This window comes from Ursus maritimus, unplaced genomic scaffold (genome assembly GCF_017311325.1).
Source record: "Ursus maritimus isolate PB19 unplaced genomic scaffold, ASM1731132v1 scaffold_2, whole genome shotgun sequence".
Taxonomy (NCBI): Eukaryota; Metazoa; Chordata; class Mammalia; order Carnivora; family Ursidae; genus Ursus; species Ursus maritimus.
This window is the reverse complement of record NW_024424452.1, coordinates 72285286-72301078: the sequence shown is the minus strand read 5'-3', so window position 1 is coordinate 72301078 and position 15793 is coordinate 72285286. Positions and strand designations below refer to the sequence as shown.

General features: G+C 41.3%; 1 protein-coding gene across 3 annotated transcripts in view; it reads right to left on the bottom strand.

Annotated features, from left to right (window-relative positions):
- Nucleotides 1-1152: 1152 nt before the first annotated feature.
- POU2F1 (POU class 2 homeobox 1) overlaps nt 1153-15793 on the bottom strand; it is a 166121-nt gene continuing 151480 nt past the window's right edge. For all 3 annotated transcript variants that reach the window (XM_040636160.1, XM_040636161.1, XM_008695587.2), the window contains 3 exons: nt 5511-5853; nt 4698-4786; nt 1153-1718 (listed from right to left, as the gene is read on the bottom strand). In XM_040636160.1, the coding sequence (XP_040492094.1) occupies nt 1408-1718; nt 4698-4786; nt 5511-5853 (743 nt within the window). In that variant the 3' untranslated portion in view covers nt 1153-1407. The remainder of the gene's footprint in view (nt 1719-4697; nt 4787-5510; nt 5854-15793) is intronic.

Sequence of the window (15793 nt, the reverse complement as noted above, 5' to 3'; positions counted from 1 at the left end):
TAGGAAGTGCATTCTCCAGTCGGGGGAGCAAGGAGAGTGTCAGGGTTAGAGGAATTTACGCGCCGTCCAGTGAAAAGGAAGTCTGCGGCCAGAGGAAAAGGTGGTGGCCTCAGACTCTTCTCATCACACCTCTTTGGGAATACAGAATTGATGGCAAGAGTCTAGTGGAGTTCCTTCAGAAAACAAGAGAAGGTTGGAGTTTCCCAATTTCAGTAAGTCAATTCGCTCTTTGCCAAGGAAATGAAAGGAAGTTTGGATGAAAAACTTCCACAAAATGGAAACAAACACACACACACACCAACAGTAGGAGCATTCTTCAGGAGATACGAAATCAGGAGAACCGCCAAGTCTGGGGTCTGCAGTAGTCTTTGCTCTTCGGGCCCAGATCCTGCCCTGCCGCGCGCACGGCCGTCCCCATGGAAAGCAGCCGAGGCAGCACCGGGTCCCGCAGGGTCTGGGCCTCAGGGTCATTCAATGATCTGGGGTGAGTGAGAGCTACAGTTCAGCAGGAATTCCTTCCTACACAAAAGTGCTCCAAAGGCACCACCTGATGGGGGGAGGGGGCGTGTGTGGAGTGGGAGTGTTTGCACACACAGCCTTCAGCTTCTGCACCAAGCCTCTTGCATAAGTGGCAAAAGAAAATAATTTTCTAGCACCTCTGTAAGAGTCATCAAGGAGAAGGAAACCAGCAAGAACATTCCCCGCAGTTAAGAACGTAAGTCTCCCCTTACCCCCAAACCCTCCCTCCCCACAGTGTGGGAGCTCACTGAAACAGGATCCAGGAGCAAGAGATAAACATGTCCAAACTATATATATATATAAAAAACAATAACAACAACAACAATAATAATAGAGATACAGTAATACAGGCCTGCCTAAATTGTACCAGTTAAGAAAGGAACCCCCAACACAATTGATACGATTATAAACACCTTGTTATGACTTAATGGCCTGTACAACAGACCCATAAAAATGATTTTTTTTTAAGAAAAAAAGAAATTTAGACAAACAAGAAATCCCCTTCCTATATTGGAATTGGTAACCCACCTTAACTTGTCATCATGACTGCTGGAAATGATAAGTAGTCCTTTCACTTCTTTTTTTGTTTGTTTGTTTTTGATTTTTTGTTTCTGCTTTTTTTTTTTTTTTAAATTTTTGGTTAGAAAGTTCTCCAATCCATGAAGCAATCCTGAAAAGACAGTGTTTTATTACAAAATTAGGCAAATGTTGTCCTGTCTCCATCCGTTTTTTTTTTTCCTGTATGCGTTTTTCTCCTTCTCTCCCTTCTTTCCCTTGCTGCTGAAACATGGCAAGAGGAAGCCAATCACATTTTGCAGTCTCAGCGTGGCCGGCAGCCCGATCGTGCCGCGAGTGGAAGAGGCTCGTGGCAGCCCCGTGCAGCCCTACTCACTGTGCCTTGGAGGCGGTGGTGGTGGTGGAGGCGGCCCCGCTGGCAGAGGCCACTGTGAAGAGAGAGTTCTGGATGGACTCAGCGGAGGTGGAGGCGGCGTGAAGGCTGGCGACAGGTCCAGAGTTCCCTGCGGAGGCCGCAGCGGCGGAGACCAAGCTCACTGGGTTGCTGGTGAGCAGAGAGAGGTTCTGAGGGTTCAGGAACAGGGGGGCAGTCACGATGTTGGGGGCTCCTCCTGCATTGGCAAATACCAGGTTCCCAGTTGCATCCAGTGATGTTATTGGAAGAGAGCCACCAGAGGCAAGAGCTATAGACGAAACCCCCCACAAACAGGCAGAAAGGAGAACGTTAAAACCATCCTAGAGAAGCCAAGCAACACACATCTCTACACTGACTTGCCCTACAGCCCAGGTGGAAAAAGCGCAGCCCTTAGCTGACTAATCTTAATCCCAGAGCTCTCCTGTCACCAACTGAAGTGTATTTTTATACTTTTGGAAGAGCCTGGACAGCTGTATTCTAACTAATTTAACGAGCACAAGCAGGACCGGAGAGGGGGAGAGCCGAGAACTAACGAATCAGAGCCATGCTGCCATCTTGGGGCCTCAACTTCCGAGAGGGCTTCATCCTCCAAGGAGTATTTGTGAAGCCCGATACTTTTGTTTTTAATGAAGATTGCTGATTTTAAACTTTCATTCAAAAGACAAACTGGGTACAGTGACTGGGGCATTAAAACACAGCTTTTTGCCAACTAACTGGCATTATTCATTACTTTGAGCACTTTTTAAAGTATGATGTACAAGATGAAAACCATCTTTCAAACTGGCTTTAGTTCTGAAATAACTATATGTTACCAAATAAAGCGTAAGGTGCAGCTACTGTTGCACTTGCCGAAGCATCGCGTTTGATTCCTAGGACTCGTACGGAGAAGGAGGGCAGCGGGGACGCACTGACGCAGGCGGCTGGAGAGGCCACTAAGGTTAGGACTTGCTCTCATGAGTGACAATCTCTCTGTGACACTGCCACGGCTCCATAGAAGGTACCGCTCAACTTTTAAATAACTGGTCACTCCCCTCTCATTTAATATCTTCTTCTGTTATCCGACAACCCCTCTGATATCCTCCCACCCATATAACCACATTTTCACATGTGGATTTAAGGGGTTTTCTAATCGCATTAAACATTTGGTTAATTTCTTATAAAATAAGGAAAGCTAGGAGGACTGAAGGGAATGTCTCTGGCTTCGGACATGATCATACAAAGAGCACAGATCGGTGAGACTTGGTGCAGCTTCAAGTTTTCCTGAGATTCTAGGCTTCCGGTCATAGAACAGTTGCAGAGCTTCCCAGAGACTGCTCGTTCTAATCTCAGCCAGCTGTGCCTGGGGAAGGCGCCTGTCTCTGTCGCATCACTACAGCCCCCAGGTACTCCCTCATCCAAGAGAAAAAATGATTCACCACAAATCTTATGCCAAAAAGAAATCCTTGTATAACAAAAAAGGTTTGTGGCCTTATCCATTTTACATATGATTTAGTAAATGAGAAAGCCAATATAATGTAAGGTAATTGTCATATGATGATTTCTAAGAAATACAGATTTGGTCATTCAGTCATCTGGGTGACCAAATTCCTTTTTCTCAGATAGATCTGGTCTACATTCACAGTTCCTGAAAACACTTCAGAGCCAAAAACGTGAAATGCGTGTCTTACTATCAGGGAAGGTGACTTTTGGACCCCACCCAAGGGCAGAGACTGGTTGCCCCGAGGATGGACCATGTGATCAGAGTGTTGGAACTTTCACTCCCACCCCCAGCCTCGTGGGAGGGGGAGGGGATGGAGTTCGAACGAGCCAAGGGCCAAGGACTCAGTCAATCAGGGCTCTGTCATGAAGCCTCTGTAGAAACCCAAGAGGACAGCTTTCGGGTCTTTTTTGGAGAGCCTCCACTCTCGGAGAACTGGAGTATTTCCACCTGCCACTGAGCCAGGCCCCGAACTCCACAAGGACAGAAATTCCTCTGCTTGGGACCTCACCCTATGTTATCTTTTCATGTGGCTGTTGATTTGTATCTTTCATCATATCCTTTAATAAACTGATGAGCACAAGTGTTTTCCCTGAGGCCTGTGAGCCACTCTAGCAAAGTCACAGAATCAATCTAAGGAAGAGGTTGCTGGAACCTTCAATCTGTAACTGGTCAGAAGTACCAGTAACAACAGCCTGGGCTTGCAACTGGTGTCTGAAGGGGAAATGGGAGCAGTCTTGTAGGACTGAACCCTTAACCTGTGGAACCTGACGCGATCTCTAGGTAGACAGTATCAGAATTCATTTGAACTCTCAGATACCCTGCTGGTGTGGCAGAATTGCTCGGTGTTGGGGGTGGGGAAGGCATGGGGGAATTGGGTCCAGAAGCTTAGAAAGAGGAATCTAAGTCATGTCTTAGGTTTGTCCGTAACTCTCATTCTCCATAGTATACTGTAGAGATCGCATTCATGAAACACTAATCTTAATTGAGGTTGGCTAACAGCTTATTTTTGGCCCCAGGAACTCTCATTTAAGTACAAACCATTGAAATTTTAAGGAAAAAAAAAAAACAACTCAAAACATTCTCTGATTAATACAGTGATGTCTCGAATTGTCTTCCTGAATCACGTAACATAGCATCTTTAGACACAAAGCTCAGAGCCAAACAAGGCAAACCCTTCTCTGTATGGAATGAGTGGATTTAGACTGGATAGCGTGCTAAAGCCAACAGACCCATCTGGGCTTGGAAAAGAGACAATCCAAGAGAATATATGTTCTATACTGATGGGGCTATACAAAGGGCAGAACCTAACAATGGAAAGTACTCCGGAAGTCTGCATAATGTGCTTCAAGGTTAATTCATTACAGGACCTTCTCATATACGCCTCTCTTAGGGGTGGGGTTGGGGGCTGGGGAATTTTTCTTGGTCAAGTTTGCCTGGGGATGGGTCTTGGATGTCTACTTAGGTAAATTTATCAGGGGGGAATTCTGCCTCCAAATTTATTCACATAAGAAGATAAATACCAGCATAGGGTCCTGTTTTTTTTTTTTTTATAATACTATAAATTAAGCATATTCCCTGTTCTTACAAATGAACACCTATACTGCTTGTAGAAACCTTTTTTACAAGGACATTTTCTTGGTTGTCAAGTTAGTCAGCATTATCAATTCAACTCTCTCTCCCCATCGCCTTCACCTCCCCCAAAGCAAACTTCTCTCATTAAGAAGAAAAAAAAAAAAAGAGTTAAGTCAGGCGAAAGATTCTACTAACCTTGAATAGTTGCCAGTGTACTGTTGCTCATGAGAGCTGGGCTGAGGGCGCCGCCCAGGGTCCCTGGATTGAGACTGAGTAAGGCACCTCTGTAAGGCCAAAAGAGCAGTCACTTTGTTACAATGCAGGCACATCCGTCAGCTTGACAATATACCCAAAAGGACAAGAAAAAGGAAAATACGGCTGGGGAAGTATAGGGAAATGTTTGTTATTCTCCTTATGAGAATGAGGGTTGCTCACTGCTTTCTCTGATGCTTACTTGTACAAAGCAAAGTAAGGATATGATCCACACAGGTTAACCTAAAACCCGCACAGTCACGTTCACTCTTCTTTGAATTACTTCATGCTTTTTTTTCCCCAAAACAAAACAAAAATGCCAGAGAAAGGAATATATTTACGAAGTAATCCTCATATGTTTGATAAAATAAAATTGGGAATCTTGTTACTCTATCGCTCGTCTGTGTCTGGGAATGAGAAAGGTGGCAGCGGAGAGAGTTTAATGGAGAATTCTGGGCTTTCTTCTTGGCCCCGCAACTCAGGCAGGTCAGCTCTGATGGCCCGGTGCTCTGTGTCTTCATCTGGAAATAACACCAGGATTACTGCTCTCCCAGGGCACTAGGAAAGTGCAGCCCAGCTATACCCACGGCCCTCGAGCTACCATACAGCTACCTGCTCCCAAGGGATGATGGCTTTGAAGAGATTTATGTATTCTGGGGGGGCATTTACGATGGTGATCAAGTCTCCCCTTCGAGTAACTCCGGGGGTGGCGCCTGGCTGTTTCTCGGCGGTGACCGAGGGGCGAACGCTGCTTACCCAGCTGCGAACTGCGAGGGTGCCATCAGGCCTGGGCTCAGGCCGGCCGCGGCAGCCATGGCAGCGAGACTGGCGTTGGCCGGCAACTGGGCGGCCCCTTGCAGGGCGGCGGCCGCTGCTGTTTGCAACCCTGACGCCGTCACCATCACCTGGCTGGTCCCAAGAGGAGAGGACAAAGTGGAGGTGGTCTGTGTGGTGCTGGTCTCACTGGCACTGGACGCCTCGGCGGTGGAGGCTGAGGCAGACGGGGAGGGACTCAACGACGGGGAGGTGACAGCGGAGGAAGCTGGCGGCGCTGTGGAAATGACGGTGGCAGTGTTGCTGGACGTGCTGTCTGTGGTGCCTGAAGGAGAACCAGAGGAGAAAGGGACCTTCTGTGGCGGTTTCTCCAAGAACCGTGGCTTTGTGCAGCCCTACTCTAGGCTCAGTGGTGAAAAATTCATCTATCAGCCAGTGATCTCTAAATGGGTCCTTTTTTGTTAACCTTGTTGAGCGATTTCATGGAAATTAATATTTTAGAACCGAAACCATGAACCTTACTTTCAGAGGCAAGAGCAATCAAGGAGCCGTGGAAGAAACGGAGAATACAGTTTTCTATTTCCAACCTCCTATTCAAAAAATAAAAGAAGGAATCAAGAGACTCTAACTACGAAATACAAGCATATCAGCAAAACAATCCTTGCTTCTGAAAAGGATCTTCATCAGAAATCTTAGTCGTCTCTATAGAAAAATCTAACAAGACAATGAAGGCAAGAAAAACGAAAAGTTACATATTTTTCTAAAGTTAAGTGTCAATAATAACATCTGCAGAAATAGTACGAAAATAACTACGGGCCTATGTCTAGATGCCTTCTTTGCACTGAAAAACTTAAGCAGCTATTCTGTAATGAAAATCAGCTCTCAAAAAGCCTACTGTAAACATTTTCTTATTCATGGAAGCAATAACACGCAAGGACATTATGAATCTCATAAAAGCATGAGAAATGAAGCTTTAGGAAATTGTTATTTGAGAGAACTTAAAAAAAAAAAAATCGAGATGCCCAAACTTCTTTTTGAAGTAAGGAGAACAACAAACACTTGTATACAAACAACTAATCAACATTATAAATATCACTGGTGAAAACCAGAACACATTCACTGGAATTATTTAATCTTCGGGATCAATGTTATCTAACAGAAACATAATAAATATGTAATTTAGAATTTTCTAGTGGTCCTACTGAAAATATTAAAAAGAAACAGGTTAAATTATTTCCACAGTATTGTCATTTTAACATGAAATCAGTCTCAGAAAAGTATTTTTTTTCCATACCAAGTCTTTGAAAATGGTGTGTAGTTTACGCTTACGGCACATCTCAATTTGAACCAGCCCCATTATATGTGCTTAAAAAGCACACGTGGCTAGTCCTGCCACGCAGGCCGGCACAGCGCTAAAACATGTCTAGAAGTTAGGCCTGTTGAGTCACAAAGGCAAGTGTGACGAAAAGAATGTAGTCTCTTTGCCCAAAGTAGAAATGACTCATCAGGCAGTCACAGGATAGAAAACCTTCCATAAAGCAGATGCCAGCTGTCCCCAGTGAGCTGTAACTCTGAAGCTATTTACAGAAGGCAATACAGAACAGGCCCTCGATGTCAGTTCTCAGTCAATGCCACATATCACAAACACAGGCTGCCGACACCAGCTGGAACTTAATTTACCGAAACTATGTTCTCGGGTATCACCGGCCATATATATGTATAAACACCGGCCATATATATGTATAAAGCAGAACCTAAGCGGTATTTTCTCAGGACAGAAAACTCAAAAAGACAAAAAGCATCTATAAATTTTCAGTATAATACTTCTGTGAGGTATAAAAGACTTGATACATTATAGAAGAACTAGACCAATCAAAATAAATATTTCAAACCCATAAACACATTGGAACAAAGACCTTACATAAAAGATAACTTTTTTGGTGCTAAAATCTATCACTAAGCTGAAGAAGACTCTCTCCTAAAAAATTCAGTTTTGTCCTCCTAAAATCTATTTTCGAGCCTTCTGGTCTATACTAAGAACATCTAGTCATCTGTTCTCATTTGAACTCTAAGGAAGTGTTTCTTTCACACATCATGAAGCTGGGAGGAAATCAGACATCATCTGTTTCGGTACTGACTCCACTCCTCCTGCCCCCCATACTGCTGCAGAGAAGTGTTACGTGGTCTCCGTACATCCCGTGAACATATCTTTCTTATTGCTAATCAACACGAAGGGACCATTTACTCCTCTTTCTCCCTTCTCAAAAATAGATAAAATTCCCTCTTTATTGCTGTTGTCCCTAAATACAACCGCACCTGGGTGGGTATCATTAATCACGGCCCCATTGTTGTCTCTGAGCCCCTGACGCCGTGCTGGGTCCTATGCTGGGAAGAGTCACACTCTTCCACTTGGATACCTGTAAGAACTGCCCCTCGTTCCATTTAGAAAGGCAAACGTCTTTTCTCATTTCTCTTGCACTACTAAGAGATTTCAATGCACTTTTCAACCTTTTCTTGCCTAATTTCTCACCTTATCCACCCTGATTTTATCTATGGGCAACACTTCCCTTTCAAAGTTCTGAAACTGTCCATTTCCATAAGACCCCTTATCTTGAGGTCAAAGACTTAAAATAAGCCTTTTTTTCACTCTCCACTACCGCTGCTTTCAGACAGACCATTCAGCGTCACTCTCTTAAAATCCCCTATATGTACAAACAAAGTCCCAGTCATCCTCAGCAGTAAAGTGAACCTGGGCTAGCCGACGACTCCAAAAACCACTCCCAGGTGTTTTTTTCTGGTTGTCATCCTTTAACCACATTCCAGGTGTTTTCAGTAAGAATATGTCGTACGAGCATTAGTAATTTTCAAATAAATTCTCCTAGCTTGTGAATCACATTTTATTTTTTTATTTTATTTTTATAGATTTTATTTATTTATTTGAGAGAGCATGCGAGCGAGCACACAAGCAGGGGGAGCGGCGGGCAGAGGCAGAGGGAGAAGCCGACTCCTCCTCTCCTGAGAAGGGAGCTGGACGCAGGGCTCGATCCCAGGCCTCTGGGATCATGACCCTGAGCCGAAGGCTTAACGACTGAGCCACCCAGGTGCCCTGTGAGTCATATTTTAATCAACATTTTATGGCCTTATATTTTTGGCAACATAATTACTTGGGCAACTTTGACCAGAGAACTGATGTTGGCTGAGCTTCAGTGTCCTCAACAGCAAAGTAAGCTGCCAGCACCCACCTCGAAGGTTAGCAGGAAGTTACACGCCAGAATATATAGTGTTTGGCACATCCTCTCACTTCCCGTCTCATCTTTTTTTTTTTTTTAAATACAATTTTTGAGGCATAATTTATATATCAGAAAATTCTCCCACTTTAAATGTAAAATACAATGGTTTCTAATACATTTACAAAGCCGTACAACTATCACCCACTGCACCCAGTATGACACTAGCACTACGCAGACAAGATCCCCTGTGCCTGTTTGCAGCCGCACCCCTCTCCCACCTACAGCCCTCCTTGTCATCTGCTTTTCTCTCTACAGATTTACGTTTCAGGACACTTGACATAAATGGAATCATACGACTTGAGATCTTTTTCATCTGGCTTCTTTCAGTTAGCATACTGTTTTCAAGGTTTATCCACGTTGTAGCACAAATCAATACCTCCTTTTTCTGGCTGGAAAGTATTCCACTGCATGGGCAGACCACATCGTGTTTACTGATTCACCACTTAATGGGCATCGGCTAGTTTCCAGTATTTGCTTATTATGAATAATGCTGCTATGATCATCCGCACCAAGGTTTTGTGTGGGCATGCTTTCATTTCTCTTGGGGACTTACCAGGCAAAATGATAAATTTACATTTAACTTTTAAGACATTGCCGAAGTGTTTTCCAAAAGGGCTGTGTAACATTTTACATTACCCCAGCAAAGCATGAGGGTTCCAGGCCAGCAGTTATTATTTTTGGTCTTTTTGATGATAGCCATTATATAGTGAGTCTGAAATAATATCTACAGTTTTAATTTGCAATTCTCTAATGAGTTATAAGGTTGAGTATCTTTTCAAGTGCTTGTTAGTCATTTCTATATGTTCTTTGGCATTATGTATATTAAAAGCTTTTGCCCTTCTAAAAATGAGGTTGTTTATATTTTTACTACTTAATTGTAAGTTATTTATACGCTCTAGACATAGTTCCTTTATCAGGTATATGATTTGCAATGTTTTCTCCAAGTCTGTGGGTGTCTTTTCATTTTCTTAAAATGTCTTCTAAAGTACAGAAGATTCTGCTTTTAATAAATTCCAGTTTATCATACTTTTTTCTTCTATAGATTGTGTTTGGTGCTGTGTCTACAAACTCTTTGCCTAACCCGAGGTCATAAAAATTTTCTATTTGTTTTCTAAAAATTTTATTTCTTACATTTAGACCTTTGATACTTTCTTCCTAATTTTTGTGCATGGTATCAGGAAAGATCTAAATTCATCTTCATGAATGTGGACATCCAATTGTCTCAGAACCAGCTGGTGAAGAGTAGCTTTTTGCTACTGAACTGCTTTGGTACCTCGGTCAAAAGTCAGCAGAGCATAAATTTAAAGGTTTGTTTCTGGACTCTTCATTAATCTATTGTCTGTCCTCATGCTGGTAGCATACTGTGTTTATTACATAGCTTTACCCTATGCTCTGAAATCAGGATACTTAAGTCCTCCAACTTCCTTCTTTTTCAAAATTGTTTTGGCTATTCTGGGTCCCTTCCATATATATTTTAGAATGAGTTTATCACGATAATTACTGCAAAAAAATTGCTAGGATTTTTACTACAATTGTATGAATCTATAGAGCAATTCAGAGAATACTATCATCTTAAAAATACTGAGTCTTCTAAACCATGAACACGGAATATCTCCGCTTATTTAGACTTTCTTTAATTTCTCTCAGCAAACTGCAGTTTTCACTGTATAAGTCTTGCACTTCTTTTGTTAGATTTATTCCCAAGTATTTTATTCTTTTTGAAGCTATTGTGAATAAAACTATTTTTGTAATTTCATTTTTGGACTGCTCGCTGATAGTATATCCAAATACAACTGATTTTTATATGTCGATCTTGCATCCTGCAGCAACACTAAATTCATTTATTAGTCCTAGTAGGTTTTTTGCTGTGTGGATACACACATACACATACATACATATAATAACGCAAATGAGTTTAACTTTCTCCCTTTCAAATTGGATATTTTTCATTTTTCCCCTTTGTTAAACGGGCTATAACCCCTAGTACAATGTTAATCCGTCTACAAGAGCTTGCTTTGTTCCCAGTTTTAGGGGAAAGCATTCAGTCTTTCACCATGAAGTATGCTGTTAGCTGCAGGTTTTTAACAGATGCTCTTTATTCTCTACCAGGTGAGGACGTTCTCTTCTATTTCAGGTTTTTATTATGAATGGGTGTTGGATTTTGTCAAATGCTTTTCCTGTATCTACCGAGATGCTCATGTGGTTCTGGTCCTTTCTTCTGTTGCCGTGCTGCATTACATTACCTGGTTTTCAGTTATTATTAAACCAACCGTACATTCCTGGGACAAGTCCCCCTTGGTGGTGATGTATAATCTTTTCTGTATGTTACTGGATTCGATTTGCTAAAATTTGCTGAGTGCTTTTGTGTATATTTATTTTCAGAAGGCATAGGGGCCTATAATTTTTTTGGGGGGGTATCTTTGTCTGGCTTTAGTATCAAGGTAATATTGGCTTCATATGATGAGCTGTCCTTCCTCTATCTTCTGGAAGAGACAGCTGAAGATTAACTTCATTTCTTCTTTAAATATCTGACAGAACTCACTGCTAAAGCCATCTGGGCCTAAGCTTTTCTTTTTGGAAAGGCTTTACATTAATGATTCATTTACTTTGCTTGCTTTAAGTCTATTTAAGTTTTCTTTTTTTTTTTTGAGTTTGGATAATCTGTGTCTTTCTCAGAATTTATCCATTTCATCTAAATTGCATTATTTTTTTTGGGCATAAAGTTATTCATAATATTCCAGTATGCCACACAATGCTCCAATTCCATTCCTAAATATATGCCCAAGAGAACAGACAACATGTCCACATAAAAACCTACACACAAATGCTCACAGCAGCAATATTCAAAATGGCCCAAAACTGAAAGCAACTCAAATGTCCATCAATTCATAAATGATACACAAAATGTGCGATAGCCATAGAATTAAATATCACACAACCATAAAAAAGGAATGAAGTACTGATATATTCCACAAGATGGATAAACCTTGGAAAATGTTACACTAAATGGAAGAAGCCAGACACAGAAGACCATATAATGTATTATTCTATTTGTATGAAAATCTCCAAAACTAGCATATCTGCAGAGACAGGGTGGACCAGCCAGGAGTAGGGTGAGGAGTCAATGGGGAGGGACTGCTAATGGGTTTGGGGTTGCATATGGTTATGAAATAATGTTTTGGGAAAAAACTGGGGCAGAGCATGTTGAGTTGAGATTATTAAAGGCTGTTGAATTTGTGTCTTTGAGACACATCAGAACACATGTCTTTCTGGGGGAGTACAGTCATGATCATTCTTGTATCTATTCTAGGAAAGCTTACCAGGGAGCTATACTGTGCCAAGCACTACGCTAAATACTGGAAAAGAAAAGCAACTGTGTCAATAAGACAAGATTTCTCTTAGAAGATGGTAAACTGAGGAAATGGTTTTTTCCTCCTCGTTTCTAAAATCCTATTCCAAATGATGGTAAAGGAAAAAGGAAGTAAGAGCTCTGGGGACAGATATCAGAGGACTTGAGATTTTGACAGACTTGCAGAAATGAGAAAGAGGTTGAAATTTGGTGGTAGGGAAACCAGCTTGAGTCCAGAAGGGCACAGAGGATAACTATGACAGAACTGAGAGCTACTCACCTCAACAGAGCCCTGAGGAGAGTCCAAGCTCAGAGTTGTCAGAAAAAGAGAATTACAATAGAAGGGAACGACATTATTCTGAAAAGAACTTTCTGTATAGTCCTGACTTTTGAAACCAGTGTTTGATGATATGCTATTATCTCATGGACTTAAAAAAAAAATCACAAGGATGAGAGGAAGAAGAACACTAATACTGAATACAAGCAAAACAAACTGAATTTCAAATGAATAACGTAACTATGCTGAAGAGGAGACAGAAAGAACTAACCCAAACAACTTCTGAACACAGTATTTGGACTATACACCTTCAGGTTAAAGACAAGAACTCTAGACAAACATGGATCTCAAATTAGTAGGCCTTTTCTGTTTAGAGGCATGGGTCAGCAATTTTAAAACCACTTTGTTTTCACTACGGGATTGAGCAATTAAGTAACAGTAGTATTGATAATAGGAGCCAGGCTGCTCATTGTCACTGTGAAGGGAGTTAACATATGGAAAAAGGTAAGGATAGAAAAGAATAAACTATAGGGCGTTGGGCTGAATTGGAGATATCAGTATGAACTCATGGATTTTACTAAAAGTAGATAAAGAAAAATGCATATAGACATGTATGGATCTATATATAAAAATAAATTTACATGTGTCTATCCAAACACACATATTATTGTATGTATATGCACACGTATGTCTATTTCTATTGAGATGCCCTCACAGCAATGACAACCCAATATCAATAAAGGCATCTATATCTTGGTGTCTACACACCTTTCCTCACTAAAAAGAACTAGGGATTTTTGAAGAAATGGCTGGTTTGAAGCCTGGAGCAGAGAAACTTTAAGATGAGGCTAAACATCTTGTGCCAAAAAATAAGGAAGCGGGGCGCCTGGGTGGCTCAGTCGTTAAGCATCTGCCTTCGGCTCAGGGCGTGATCCCGGCGTTCTGGGATCGAGCCCCACATCAGGCTCCTCCGCTATGAGCCTGCTTCTTCCTCTCCCACTCCCCCTGCCTGTGTTCCCTCTCTCGCTGGCTGTCTCTCTCTCTGTCAAATAAATAAATAAAATCTAAAAAAAAAAAAAAAAAAAAAAAAAGGAAGCACTCAAAGAATGTTAGGGACGTGTCGAGAAAGTACAAGAGCCACCACCGAGGGGCTCCCCCTGGCAAACTGAAGAACAATTTGAACATTAAAATAAAAAGTGATAGTAGGATTCTAACCTACTGAATACAGAAAGGACATCTGAGTCCATACTGATATAGACAGAGAAATAGGGGAACAGGAAAAGTACATCCTTACAGTTGAAAGGCAACTAATAAACGTAGAAGAAACGATAGGATTATTTGAGAATCATAATAACAGATCCATGCAAAAATCGTCAATGGACACTAGTGGGCAAAGGTTTGAAAACAAACCCAGGATATCTGTAGTCTCAAATTTGCCATTTACTAGCTGTGAAGAGTAAAATAATAACTACAAATGAAAAACCCTGACGTATACCACCTTAATATAATTACCGAAGTCAATACCACCAGTAGTGGGACACACCAGCATGTGTGTTCATATCATGCAAAGGAGGACCCAACATCACTTCTGTGGTCTTCTTGCCCAAAGTGCATAATCTGAATCTAATCACGAAGAAACGTCAAACAAAACATCTACAAAATAAAGAGCTACATTCCTCAGAAAATCAATGTCCTCAAATATAAAGAAAGACTCATATTGTCCCCAATTTAAGACGACTAAAGAGACACAGCAACTGAATGCAATGCATGATTTAAGATTTCCTTTTGCTATAAGAGACAGTATTGGCACATCTGGCAAAATATGACTGTGAATTGTTTACTAGATACTAGGACCGAGTCAATGTTAATTTCCTGATTTCTTTTTTTTTTTAAATATATGTATATTTTTAAAAGATTTTTTTATTTATTTATTCGACAGAGATAGAGACAGCCAGCGAGAGAGGGAACACAAGCAGGGGGAGTGGGAGAGGAAGAAGCAGGCTCATAGCGGAGGAGCCTGATGTGGGGCTCGATCCCATAACGCCAGGATCACACCCTGAGCCGGAGGCAGAGGCTTAACCGCTGTGCCACCCAGGCACCCCAATTTCCTGATTTCTGATAACTGTATTCCGGCTATATACGGTAATTTCTTGTTTTTTAGAAAATACACAATGAAGTAGGGATAAAGTAGCATGTCTACAACTTACTCTTAAAACAGTTCAGAAAAACATCACATACATAGAAAGAGAAAAAGAAGAGAAAAAGCAAATACAGTAAGATTTTCCCATTTGGAGAATCTAAGGGAAGAGACGTGGGATTTCTCTGAACTATTCTTATAACTTTTCTGTAAATCTGAAATTACGTAAAAATAAAGAATTAAAAAATAAGTATGTACAAAGGTTCTCATTATAGCATTATTTATAACAGTGAAAACTTCATTCCTTTAATAATTAGTTACTGAGTATCATGGTGTGCTAGACACGAGGGATACCATGTTGAATAAGCAAGACCAGTTATGTGGTTCAGAGACTGAGGGGTTTCTTGGGATGCAAGATTTGCGGGACTCAAACTGAAAAAGCTGGTCATTCTAGGTAGAAGTGAGCCATGATGGCACCATATGGAAATGTTTACAAAGTTTTGATACAACCGTTCAATACAATCATAAGTAGAAAGGTAAAAACTATAACAGGGGTAACACTTATTGTAAGATAAGAAATTAAAAAAAAACTAGGACACACTAAACACTATTAGAATCGTACATATATATATATAAAAGATTTAGAGGCAAAATAAGAAGAGCTCATTGGGATTATTTTTCCTATTTGAGTTTCCGATAATGTTCAATTTTTTTAAGAACTGAAGAAAAAATTCATTCCAAAAAAGTTACCAACACTTCATTTTTTTTTTTTTTAAAGATTTTATTTATTTATTTGATAGAGAGACAGCCAGCGAGAGAGGGAACACAAGCAGGGGGAGTGGGAGAGGAAGAAGCAGGCTCACAGCAGAGGAGCCTGATGTGGGGCTCGATCCCATAACGCCGGGATCACGCCCTGAGCCGAAGGCAGACCCTAATGACTGCGCCACCCAGGCGCCCCCCAACACTTCATTTTTTATTTATTTTTTTTAAGTAGGCTCCATGGGAGGCTTGAACTCACGACTCTGAGATCAAGACCTGAGCTGAGATCAAGAGTCGGTCACTTAACCGACTGAGCCACCCAGGCACCCCAGTTACCAACATTTTAGAAAGTAGTTATAATTAAATGCACACAAATGGGCTGAGCAGCTGAGCTCAGGAAAATGTCATTGGTCAATTAGGACCATCAAAAACTGACAGAAGATTTTTAGCTAG